At 45.6% G+C, this 13353-nt stretch overlaps 1 protein-coding gene across 1 annotated transcript in view; it reads left to right on the plus strand.

Annotated features, from left to right (window-relative positions):
* The first annotated feature begins 2549 nt into the window (after positions 1-2549).
* epha10 (EPH receptor A10) overlaps positions 2550-13353 on the plus strand; it is a 106255-nt gene continuing 95451 nt past the window's right edge. The window contains exon 1 of the mRNA XM_014995935.2: positions 2550-2654. Coding sequence (XP_014851421.2) covers positions 2576-2654 — 79 coding nt within the window. The 5' untranslated portion in view covers positions 2550-2575. The remainder of the gene's footprint in view (positions 2655-13353) is intronic.

Genomic DNA, 13353 nt, shown 5'->3' on the forward strand with positions numbered 1-13353 from the left:
CTTTGACCTTCACCACCGAACAGTCCCTCTACTGTAGTTTATTGGAAATTTTCCAGAAACGGTCAAAGTCTTTACCAACTCCGACCTGCAGGTGGCAGTACTTCACTGAGATATCGTCTGTGATTGATAAGTAACAAAAACCGACCTAAATACGTTCTTTAAAGAATAAAAATACTGTTTTTTATATGTAATTTTTTACGGAATGTGGAAAATGTTGAAAAATTAAAAGTATTTCTAAAATTGTCGCCTCAAAATCAGTGACTGCAAAAAAAAATTTAAAAAATCACCAAAACACTGAGAAACCCTGGAGGGACTGAAGCTGAGTGACTGTTCAGCTTCAGCAAATGTTGGTTTATGATGAAAGCTGATTATTTTTGTGATTCTTGTTATTTAACAGCTTCCTGGACTGAAGTCTTGATTTTAAATATATTCAAAAATAAACTGTTTCATATTTTTAAGGAAACTTTGAGGTTTTTTCAAAGCTCAGAAAAATCTAAACTAAATCCTGGAAACTGTAGATCCAGAACATTTAAAACAGAATCCAGGATGAGAAATTAAAAGAAGTTATGATCATTACAGAAACTAAATGGGTTAAAATCTCATAAAGTCCAAAGTGGAACCGGCCGTTGACTGACTGACCTCCTCCTGGCTCCTCCCACTGACAGGTGGGGGAGGAGCTTCAGGAACCTGCTGCTTCAGCGGCCTCCACGGTGATTTACATCGCTGACCTCTGCAGGTCATCGAGTTCCTCATCAATAATGCAAAACCAGAGCTAGAGACGAGCTTCTGCACGCAGGAGGAGGAGGAGGAGGACCGGAGACCGCTCCAAAAGCAGGAAGTGGACTACAGCGCAGGGCATTCTGGGTAAATACAACCAAAGCTAACGCTAGCTAGCGCTAGCAGCAGAAATGGCTCCTGGTCTTTTGCCTAAAGAGAAATCCTCCAACCGCTGAAATCTCCATCTTGTTTCCATCTGGTGAAGAAGGAAGTTGCTCTCAGTGTCTTCAGAGGTTTTTGTGTCGTTTCCTTCAGTGGTTCTTGGTGCAGCGCCCCCACAGGCCAGGAGGGGAACAGGTTGGTTTGACTCAGAGCAGCTGGAGGTGGAGCAGATGTTCTGGTTCCAGTAGAACCGGGTCGACCGGACCGTCAGGAGGAAATCCATCTTAAACTCTGGACTTTAACGTTCACGTCTCTAATGAAGCTAAAGGTTCTGAGTTTCAGACTGTAGAACCCAGCAGGAGGTCTGAGGGAGTCCAGAGCCTCTCAGTGAAAACCCGCCTGATCGGTTCTGACCCGGTCGGTTCTGATCCAGCTCCTCTGACAGCAGCAGCAGGAATCAAGTCTCTGCTCTTTGACCGTGACGGATCCGTTCGCTCTCCAAAGCGTTTTATTCACATCTGAGATCCAGGTGTGAATCACAGAGACAATAAATGATTTTGGTTCTGCTGCCTGGAGTCCAAACGACCCGTCCTGCTAACAGAACCTGTTACTGCTGAGATGAAAACAGCTGCAGATAATCATTATTTTACTGATCAGTTATTCTATCAATTATTCAAATAAAAGACTTTCCAGATGTTTCATTTCAACACTAAAACTTGTTTACACAAAATTAAAAGTACAAAAAACAAACAATTCAAATCTTAAGGAATAAAATAAACATTTTAGTGCCTAAAAATTAAACATCCCTTTAATTAATGTTGATAATTTGCAGCAAATGATTCATCTGCAACTAAAATATAATTTCAACATCAACATGAGAAAAGCTCAGCTGAGGATCAATACAGTGATGATCTGGTGATTAATTATTGGTTAATTGATTAATAAATGGATGTAAAAGTTGATCAATAGGAAACTTTTAACACAATGTGAACCAGAAACTAAAACTGACATATAGGAATCCTGATTTAAAGAAAAAAATTAAATGCAAAGTACATATGAGTTTATGGTGCTGGCAGATAAATTATGGAAAATGTTTCTGGAAATGAAAAAGTCAAACATTTAAATAAATCTGACTGGAGCGGAGAAACAAAACGAGGAAATTCTGATTTACATTCAAGAATTTGGTTTATGTCAACATGACACGATCATTTTAAACTGTGAATGAATGAAAAACAGAAATGAATGAATGAATATCCGAGCTGCCGCAGCAGAACCAGAATGCGGATCCTGCTCTCCATCTGATTCTTTTTGTTTGTTCTTATATTCATTTAATAAAACAAACGAAATAATTAGTTTAATTCATAAACTAAATACCAAACAGTTAGTTTGTTTTATTAAAACTCAGAGCATGGAAGTGAAAAATTAACCTTAATGTGTAAAAATCCGCAGAGATTCATGTTTTAACTCCAGGTGAGCACGTTCCAGCTCCCTGGCCTCTGATTGGCCCGCGCTCCCTGGCCTCCTCTCATTGGCTGATGCTGCTGTCAGTTCCCTCCCAAGCCCCGCCCCCGAGCACAGAAATGCCTGCGCGCGGAGCGGCGCGTCACCAGACGGATCTGCGCTCGCGCTGACCGAGCGTCTCTGCCAGAAATGATCAGAACCCCGCGGACTGGACCCGAACCCGAACCCAGCCATCATGGATGTGTGTAGAACCCTGGCGGCGCTGCTGTGGGTCCTGCTGCTGCGGCGGGTCCAGGTCTCCCAGGCGGAGGAAGGTAGGTTCCGCTGGGTCCGGTCCGGTTCGGTCCGCTCCGGAGCTGCTGGTCCTGACCCGAACTGGGTCAGGAGGAGAGGTGCACGGTTCGGTCTGGACCGGTTCTGGTTGAGTTTAGCTGCTGTGAGGCTGAAGTTGAAAGGTTCGGTCCAGAGGAACAGAAAGTGTTCCCGGGACGGGTTCGGGACTTTTCTGTGGTTCCTCTGTGGTCCAGATGCCGGGCGGTTCGGCCAGCAGGACGGGTTCGGTGTCTGGCTGCAGATCCAGGTCAGAACTCCGAATCCTTCCTGATCCGCTCTGAGTTCTGTTGGACCTGGAGGTTCCGGTTCTGGAACCAACAGAAGCAACAGAACCTTCAGAACCTTCAGAACCTTCAGAACCAGAGCGTCGTTCCGGGCTGAGACGGACTGTGATGATGATGATGATGATGATGAAGGACTCAGATCTGGGATTTTTTTTCTGAACAGAAGCAGCTGAACGGATCACACACACACACACACACACACACACACACACACACACACACACACACACACACACACACACTCCGTTTCCTGTCCGCAGGGACAACGGACCCGCTTGTCCTCCAGAACCCCGAACAGAACCTGGACCCGCCGCCGGATCCTCAACCCGATCCGGCTCCCTGAACACCAGGGAACGTTCTGGGTTCAGATCTGCGCGCCGGTTCTCTAACTGATGATGACTGAGAGCAAACCGGTTCTGTTCGGACCCCGACCCGTCTCTCTGGGTTCTGTTGTCTCCATTCTGACGGAGTGTGTGTGTGTGTGTGTGTGTGTGTGTGTGTGTGTGTGTGTGTGTTTGGGATCCGACTCTTCTTTGTTTCTCCTCATCCTCATCTTCCTCCTCCTGCCCAAGAGCTGACTTAGCACACATCTGTGTGTGTAGATATGTGTGTGTGTGTGTGTAGGTGTGTGTGTAGATATGTGTGTGTAGGTGTGTGTAGATATGTGTGTGTGTGTGTAGGTGTGTGTGTGTGTAGATATGTGTGTGTGTGTGTGTAGGTGTGTGTAGATATGTGTGTGTGTGTGTGTAGGTGTGTGTGTGTGTAGGTGTGTGTAGATATGTGTGTGTGTGTGTGTAGGTGTGTGTGTAGATATGTGTGTGTGTGTAGATATGTGTGTGTAGGTGTGTGTAGATATGTGTGTGTGTGTGTGTAGATGTGTGTGTGTGTGTGTAGGTGTGTGTGTGTGTAGATATGTGTGTGTGTGTGTGTGTAGGTGTGTGTGTGTGTAGGTGTGTGTCCAGCCCTCCTCCCTCCAGGTCTCCTCACACCTCAGCACTAACACACCTTGGCATCTCATCGGGATCTCATTTACCCCCCCACCCTCCTCATCCTCACCTTCATCATCATCTTCATCCTCCTCATCCTCACCTGCAGCTGCGTTTTTCTGGATGATTTTATCAGCGGATGAATCAACATCAACACTGTAAAAACTCTGAATCTGTTTGGTTTAAATGTCTTCATCACACAGGAGCCGTTTTAACAGTTTGTATGTTTTAAACTAACTTGTTTGTTTCTAATGTGACAAAAGTTTTTTTATTCTTATTCTTCATTTATGTAACTTTTTAAACGGTGTTGATCTACGACAGTTATTTCTATTTCTTAATATTCATATAAAAAGCACCAGTTCAGATTATTTCATCTATAAATTGAATAATCTGCATTTTATCAACACTAAGGGATTATCGCTCCTGTTTCTGGCAGATTTTATTTTAATCCAAATATTCTGAGATTTTTGCTCTAGAAACTAAACAGAAATTCTTGGTAATATTTTCGTTTTTGCATCCAGGAGGGAAATGATCCGATCAGAACTTTAATCTGAGCTCGGAGGAGAAACGCTGCAGGTTTCATCATTTCACCAGAAACAGAAAAGTTTTCCTTAAGCTGCCAGTTTCCTGCTGTGGATGAACCGTGATGCGGATCTGAACGCAGAGGTTCAGTGGAATCAGGACCAGCGGGTCGGTTCCGGTCCAAACTGACGGAAATGTCAGCAAAGTTTCCATCTTTCACCTGGAAAGCTCAGGCTTAACGTTCAGGACTTTATTTCTTCTGTCCGACTCGGAGTGAGAATCGGTTTGCCTGAAGGAAATGTTTTCATCGTCAGGTTTTCACATTTACTGGATGGAAACATGAAGCAGGACCAGAACCTGCTGCAGGTTCTGGTTTGGGTTCCATGTGAGGAATCAGACGTCGTCTTCGTCCAGCTGTCTGCCTCACAGCTGCAAACTTTGTTGTTGATCTTTGATGCTCTACCTGTTAACTCTGCTGGTTTCCAGAATAAACTCACAGGAAGTTTAAATAATTAGTCAGCAGTGAATCTTAATACAGCAGAAACTGAGGAATCAGCCTTGAGGTTCTCCCTCATCACCACGTCAGAGACGCCGTTTAAAGCTTTAAACTCTACAAAATGAAACCAAAAGCTTCAACACATGAGAACCTCTGAGTTTTACTGAGAACTGGGAGAATCTCAGCATCGTATGGGAGCCTGGAAGGGACAATCCAAACTCTGTGAAGACTTTCACTCCTCTTCCTGGAGGGGGCGACGTGACGCTCCAGTTGGCCATTTTTTCTGTTTCTTTGGTAGAACTTTGGTCAGATTTCATTTCAGGAGGCAGAAGCTGGATCACATGTCTGACCTCACAGAGCGCGAGCGGTCAGAGTGATTTGTGAACATGGCCGCCGCAGCGCCGCGGCGTCCTCCTGTCAGAGCCTCGGGGCGCCGTCACTTCAGCTGAGATAAGAGGAGGAAGGCAGGGAAGGTCAGAGGAACGGAGGATGAGATGAAGGGAGGGAGGAGAGGAAAACAGGATGAAATGAAAGGAGGGAGGAGAGGAAAACAGGGTGAAATGAAAGGATGGAGGAGAGGAAAACAGGATGAAATGAAAGGAAGGAGGAGAGAAAAACAGGATGAAATGAAAGGAAGGAGGAGAGAAAAACAGGATGAAATGAAAGGAGGGAGGAGAGGAAAACAGGATGAAATGAAAGGAAGGAGGAGAGGAAAACAGGATGAAATGAAAGGATGGAGAAGAGGAAAACAGGATGAAAGGAGGGAGGAGAGGAAAACGGGATGAAATGAAGAGATGGAAGAGATGAAAACAGGATGAAATGAAAGGAAGGAGGAGAGGAAAACGGGATGAAATGAAAGGAAGGAGGAGAGGAAAACAGGATGAAATGAAAGGATGGAGGAGAGGAAAACAGGATGAAAGGAGGGAGGAGAGGAAAACGGGATGAAATGAAAGGAAGGAGGAGAGGAAAACAGGATGAAATGAAAGGATGGAGAAGAGGAAAACAGGATGAAAGGAGGGAGGAGAGGAAAACGGGATGAAAGGAGGGAGGAGAGGAAAACGGGATGAAATGAAAGGAAGGAGGAGAGGAACAGAGGATGAAATGAAGAGATGGAAGAGATGAAAACAGGATGAAATGAAAGGAAGGAGGAGAGGAACAGAGGATGAAATGAAAGGAGGGAAAATAGAGCTGATTATCAGGCAGAGCAACATGAGCACAAATGGATGCAATATTCACAAAATCTGTTTTTTATAAAACAAATATTTTCCACACGTTGTTTTAAGAAATATCGTAAACATGGAAACGTTTTCATCCAAATAAAAACGTCTCTGCTGCTGATCGCCGTTTTTCAGGAGACGGAGCTAAAACCGATGTCAGCCAATCAGTGTCGACTTCCTGTTAGACATGGAGGCAGAAAAATCAGCTGAACTATTTTTAAACATCTTGTTAGAATATAAGTTATTAAAACGAGACGATGCAGGTCAGGAGGCGTGTCAGAGGAATGTGGATGAACTGCTGCAAACAGTGAAACAAAATCTGCTTTCAACAAACAAAAAGTTTTTAATCAAATTTCCAATTTCGTCAGAGTTTTCATAAATAATCATTTGGTGACGTTAAGTGGAGTATTGTTTGATTTCCCAGATGACTGAACCTCGGCGCCTGAGGCCGACTCATGTGACCTACAAACGACCTTTCTGTGCAGCAGAGGTCAGATCAGAGGTGTGTGTGTTGATGGATAATCTCCACATTCACACAGGAAGTTTCCATGTTTTCGTTTCACCTGAAGCTCGTCTGGTTTCTGCCGTTTCTCCAGCTGGGTTATTTATACGAATGAGACACAGAGGCATCGTCTGATGATGCATATTCATCACCTGATGAATATGCCCACATTTCTGAAGCTGCAGTAGAAAGTTCAGGTTTCAAACACCTCCAGGGTTTCTGCAAAGGTTCTGCAAAGGTTGTGTGCAGAACGTCGGAGCAGGAGGGAGCGAAGCGTTCCTGGAGTTTGGGTTTCCTGCTGACGGATGGAGGCAGCGGCTGCTGGCAGCCTCCTCGGGGTGTAAATGTGATGAATGGCGGTTTGTTTGGGTGGAGCTCGGGTTTGGCAGGACGCGGCGCTCTGGGTGTAAACAGTCAGTGCTTTAATGCGGGGGGCATGAGGGGAACCAAACAGAGACGTTTTGTCTGGTTCCTGTGACACTAACAGCCGCCTCAGAGAGAGAAGCTGTTCTCTGCGACTCCGGATGATTAGATCTGCAGCAGATGAAGTCTGATCCAATCCTCCCACCTTCCCCGACCTTTTCCTCTTGTTTCTTTATTTACTGCATCCAGATCTTTATTCCCAGTTTAAGCCCCAGTTTGACCTTTCATGACCCGTTTCTCCCTCAGTTTCGTGTGTCAGGGAGCAGCTGAACGGTTCAGCTGAGGAAGAGGAGCACGAAGGTTAACCGTGTTGGCCTTCCTCTCAGCCTCAGCCAGTCTGGTCCCAGTCCTCCCAGTACTGCCCACAAAGTGATGCGGACCCTGGAAAACAGACCTGATTCTTTAAAGGAATCAATAACTGATGGACCTGATTTTCATCGGGAGCCGATCAGAAGGTCGACCTAAAGCCGGATTATAAACGGACTTTTATTCATTTCTTTTTTGTTTTTGATGATTTAATTTCAGGAAAATTTGGATTTTTTTCCACCAATGCTTTCATGTGTTTCCATGGTGATGTCAGCTCGCCCGGGGCGGCCATCTTGTTAGCCAAACGTTTAAAGCTTCTGTTTGGATTCAGGTCGACTCCACCACAGAATATTTAGATTTAAATTCAGAAGACTGAGAGAATAAAGTAGAAATTTTATCAGAACTTCAATATAAACACGTTAAAATGAGAAATAAATGAGAATTTGATGAAGTTTTACTTTATTATTTTTCAGATAAGGAAATACTTCGTCAATGTTAACTCTGTTCCACTTATCGACTTAAAGTCAGGATTATTGAACCATTATAGATCAGCTACTTATTTACCTGCTTTCCTCCTTCATGAAGAGTTTTAGTGTGCAGTACTGAGGCTGCTTGTTATTATTATTATTATAATTATTAAACATCAAACTCCATATGGAAATTAGCCACCTGGCTTTAATCTAATGCTAATTAAAATGTAATTTCCCATTTCTAAAAAATAAACTTCACACAATCATCAACAAAAAGTTATTAATGGTTGTAGAACAACAGAAGGAGAGTTTTTTTTCACGTACTGAGCCGCAGTGAGAACAAAACGCTGATTTGACGTAATGACCAACCCTGCGGCCCCTGGCGGTCCGCCGGCGGCCCGCGGGCCTCCTGACGCCGCGGCGTGTCGGTCGGATCCGTGTCGGTCTGCGGCTCGTAAACCAGGGAAGCCCATTAATCTCAGGAAGAGGCGTTTGACCTTTCAAACTCATTAACCACAGCAGCCGCCGTGCAGACAGCTACCGGCATCACACAAACTCTCCCCCGCACCATTAGCACGTGCGCGGTACTTAAGCTGTGGGCGCGCACGTGCTGGAGGTGTGTGCGCACCTGCCAACATGGCCTCCCGTCGGCCGGATCGTCCGGATCCTCTGTGTGGGTTTGTTTGGGCAGCGACCTGGAAAATTGCCTGACCTTTTCAGAAGCTGATGAATAAATCCATAAATCCCGCGGCGGCGCGGCTTTACGACGCGTCCCGACCGCAGCGACGCCTCCTGCGGAGAGGCTTCCTGGAAATGGAGTGATGGTGATGGTCCTGATGAAGGTCAGCGGCGCCGGTAACGACCTGCTGGAGTTAACACGCCGACATGGAGAAACGCTCAGCTTATCTGGAGGCTCAGAGGCAGCAGGAGGGAATAAAAACAAACCATTAGAGCTGAAGCAAACCTCTGATTTACTGAGTTCCTCATCAGTCCTTGAAGTGGACAAATTACTGAGTTATCTGGTCAGCAGGGGCGCCGTAGATACCAAACCTCTCTATGGAGACCTTTGGGCAGAATCAAGATGGTGGATGAAAGTCAGAAAACATCCTGGACGTTGGGTTGTCTCTGCTGGACCGTGATTGGTTCCTGAGGTTGTCTCTGCTGGACCGTGATTGGTTCCTGAGGTTTGGAGGGAAACGCTGAGGTTTTATTAAGGAGTCCTTTCGAGGCTACTACCACATTTACGGTAATTTCTGGTGAGCCACACCCACTCTACAATTTTTCATTCGTCTAAAAGCTGCAGGTATCTACCATGATATTTACATAGAAAGCTTGTTTTCTTTTAACCTTAATGTAACTTCCTCTGAGACCGCCGACTGCAGTCAGAATAATCACAATAAAATTAAATAATCGCACTGAGGTTACGGACATGATCTTTTCTCCTGACCTCTGGATGAATTGATGCTCTGCTCTGGAGGCTGGAACTGCTCCACTTCAGCCAGAGTTTGGAAATCAGGGAACATTGAATGGATCGAAGTCAGCTGGATTGAAGCCGGTTAGGGGGTTAGGGTCCGGTTCATACCCGGAGAGGAATTTTATCGATGCCTTCCATCTGCCATTTACTGAGCGTAAAGTTGAAAATGTCTCCTCCAAGTGGCCAGGAGGGTGAACTATACATGACAGACGACAGTTTTCTGTAAAGGTTTTCCTTTAGTTGAACCTCGATTAACAGGAATAGTTTTTGATCTCTATCTTCATCTTCCTCCTTCCCACTGAAGTGGTTTGAACTCGTCACTCTCTCCCTCTTGTCTCGAGGTGAACTCACCGCTGAGCTGTCTGCTGGTGAACGTTCCTGCCGGTGTTCATGTCCCGTTCTCGCTCCGGCCAATCAGATCGCTGCCACAGGCTGAACGCAGGCGGCGTTTTCCGCGGTGACGGTGTGTTTATGTGCGTCTCTTTATGCGGCAGTCGTGATTGCAATCAGAAAGTCATCATGGAGGACGGCCGGGTGGAGCGCTCCTGTTGTTTCTCTTCTAATTGCTGCTTCCTCTTTGCAAGTCAATTAGCCTGGCAGCCAATCAGAGAGCAGAGGCGCTGCAGCCTGGACGGGTTGCCAGGTCGCGCCGGTAATCAGGTTATCCTGCTGTCAGTCACTGTGTCAGTGTGTCAGCCGGCCAATCAGGGAGCAGCGATTCTGATTAATCAGTCGTATGGGGAGAGCAGTCAGAGGTTGTCAATCACCAAAGCAACATGAACGGCGCTCCCCAAACAACAAGTTTGGATCTGGAGTTTAATTCTGACTGGAGAGAGAAGCAGCTGCTGAACAGTTCCTCTGAACGATTCTCTGACATTAACGACAAAATAACATCGACATGTAGAACCACAGAGGAGCCGGCCAGCTGATCTGGTTATATACACATCTTTTCCTACGGACGCAAACCAATCAGAGGATTGGAGACAAACCTAGAAAAACCTGCAGCTCAGACGCAGAAACCCGAGAAACGTCTTAAGACAATCGGATCCTCTCTGGTCCTCCACACCTCGTCTGGTTTCGGTTCAGTTCACTCTGGTTTGATATGTAAACACCAAGCGGACCAGAAGCAGGAAGTGCACTACAGTGCAGGGGATTCTGGGTAAACACAACCAAAGCTAACATGCTAGCCTAGCACTAGCAGCAGAAATGGCTCCTGGTCTTTAGCCTAAAGAGAAATCCTCCAACCGCTGAAATCTCCATCTTGTTTCCATCTGGTGAAGAAGGAAGTTGCTCTCAGTGTCTTCAGAGGTTTTTGTGTCGTTTCCTTCAGTGGTTCTTGGTGCAGCGCCCCCACAGGCCAGGAGGGGAACAGGTTGGTTTGACTCAGAGCCACAGCAGCTGGAGGTGGAGCAGATGCTGTAAATATTTAGAATCTCATTAAATATTTAGTTTAATCTGTGACATAAATTAATTAATAAAACTTGACCTCCATCTTTTTCTCTGACAGGAATTGTTAATTTTTGACCATGTAGCCTCACAAACAGCATCGCAGAGTTTTCTTTGTTAATCAGCTTTATCTGTGTGTGTGTGTGTGTGTGTGTGTGTGTGTGTGTGTGTGTTCGGGTTGGTGGATAAACTTGTGTTTTATCAGAGCTTATTGGATCTTTTGATTTAGTTTCCTGGACTTTTTGTTTCTGTGTTTCCTGATTTTCCATAATTTGATCCGGTTATTAAATCTGACTTTGTAGCAGATTTATTTTTCCTGGGCTCTTCGGAGCGGACGTTCATGTTGTCAGCGCAGCATCGCTGGTCACATCACCACGGTGTTCAGGTTATTTTATGCAGAGGAAGTGATGTCGTTTCACATGAAACTCTTCTCTTCCTCTCTTCTTTCAGTCCATCATCTCTGTGAGACAATTCAACTTGGCAGAGTTTCAGCGATGAAGTGCCTTGAATTAATAGTGAATTACCAGCCTGTGTGTGGGTGTGTGTGTGTGTGTGTGTGTGTGGGTGTGTGTGTGTGTGTGTGTTTCTCTGAAAAACGGACAAACTGGCTTCAAACTCTGAGTTTTATTTCTGAACTGTCTGCTGAAGGGGGGCAGATTCAAGAATCGCAGTTTTCCTGAGCAAACGATTCCCGAGGCGTTGTGTTTGTGTCACCGGGATTTTTCAGAGCCGTTAACTATTAATCAATCACTGAATTAGTTAACAATTATTCCACTTACTGATTAATCGTTTCAGTCGTTGTTGAAACACTCGCTCCACTCTGACTCCCCGGGTCTAAAACCAAAACAGAAATTATAAAGTAGGTAGTAAAGCAGCTCCATTCACAACCAATAAAATCAATCAATCAATCAGATTGATCGTTTCCATCCAATCAGTAAATCAAAACTCTGCTAGTCGCAGAAATTACAAAATAAACTGAATTATCAATCCTAGCATCCTAGGTCGGTTCTGGTTGGTTTGGTTCGGGTCGGCAGGAGGAAACTGTCCAGTGTTTACAGGCTGTACAGGAGTGAATAAAAGCCAGAGCGTGACACGTGAAGACGCTGCTGCCTCTTCCTGTTCCTCTTCCTGTTCGTCTTCCTGTTCTTCCTGTTCGTCTTCCTCCTCTTCTTCCTCTTCCTCCTCTTCTTCCTCTTCCTCCTCTTCTTCCTCTACCTGTTCCTCTTCCTGTTCGTCTTCCTCCTCTTCTTCCCTTTCCTGTTCTTCTTCCTGTTCTTCTTCCTGTTCTTCTTCCTGTTCGTCTTCCTCCTCTTCCTGTTCTTCCTGTTCGTCTTCCTCCTCTTCTTCCTCTTCCTGTTCCTCTTCCACCTCTTCTTCCTTTTCCTGTTCTTCTTCCTGTTCCTCTTCCTGTTCCTCTTCCTCCTCTTCTTCCTCTTCCTGTTCGTCTTCCTCTTCCTGTTCGTCTTCCTCTTCCTGTTCGTCTTCCTCTTCCTCCTCTTCTTCCTCTTCCTGTTCGTCTTCCTCTTCCTGTTCTTCTTCCTGTTCCTCTTCCTGTTCCTCTTCTTCTTCTTCCTGTTCCTCTTCTTCTTCTTCCTGTTCCTCTTCCTGTTCCTCTTCCTGTTCGTCTTCCTGTTCTTCTTCCTGTTCCTCTTCCTGTTCCTCTTCTTCTTCTTCCTGTTCCTCTTCCACCTCTTCTTCCTCTTCCTGTTCCTCTTCCTGTTCGTCTTCCTCCTCTTCTTCCCTTTCCTGTTCTTCTTCCTGTTCTTCTTCCTGTTCGTCTTCCTCCTCTTCCTGTTCTTCCTGTTCGTCTTCCTCCTCTTCTTCCTCTTCCTGTTCCTCTTCCACCTCTTCTTCCTTTTCCTGTTCTTCTTCCTGTTCCTCTTCCTGTTCCTCTTCCTGTTCGTCTTCCTCTTCCTGTTCGTCTTCCTCTTCCTCCTCTTCTTCCTCTTCCTGTTCGCCTTCCTCTTCCTGTTCTTCTTCCTGTTCCTCTTCCTGTTCCTCTTCTTCTTCTTCCTGTTCCTCTTCCTGTTCCTCTTCCTGTTCGTCTTCCTGTTCTTCTTCCTGTTCCTCTTCCTGTTCCTCTTCCTGTTCTTCTTCCTGTTCCTCTTCCTGTTCCTCTTCTTCTTCTTCCTGTTCCTCTTCCTGTTCCTCTTCCACCTCTTCTTCCTTTTCCTGTTCTTCTTCCTGTTCCTCTTCCTGTTCCTCTTCTTCCTCTTCCTGTTCCTCTTCCTCTCCTTGTTTTCGTCTGAAACTCTCGGATGTTTCTTGAAGTGATGACTCAGCGTCTCGGCAGGAACAAACTGTAAATCTGTCAGTCTCTCAGTTTCATGAATCATTTGTTCTGCTCAAGGATTTCACAACAACACAGGGTCATAATTATTCATACACAATTATTCATCTGTGGGTTCTTTTTGCTGCTGGACAGAACCGGGTCAGCTGCTCGGTTTCCTGGAACAAACCCGACTCCACAGATCTCTGAAAACTGCTTTGGATCTCCTCCGTTTCTCCACCTGCCAGTGTTGAACTTCCTTCGGCTCCGGGTTCGTCTCCGTTC

The sequence above is a fragment of the Poecilia mexicana genome, unplaced genomic scaffold (genome assembly GCF_051168715.1).
Source record: "Poecilia mexicana isolate PSO_F unplaced genomic scaffold, ASM5116871v1 scaffold_11, whole genome shotgun sequence".
Taxonomy (NCBI): Eukaryota; Metazoa; Chordata; class Actinopteri; order Cyprinodontiformes; family Poeciliidae; genus Poecilia; species Poecilia mexicana.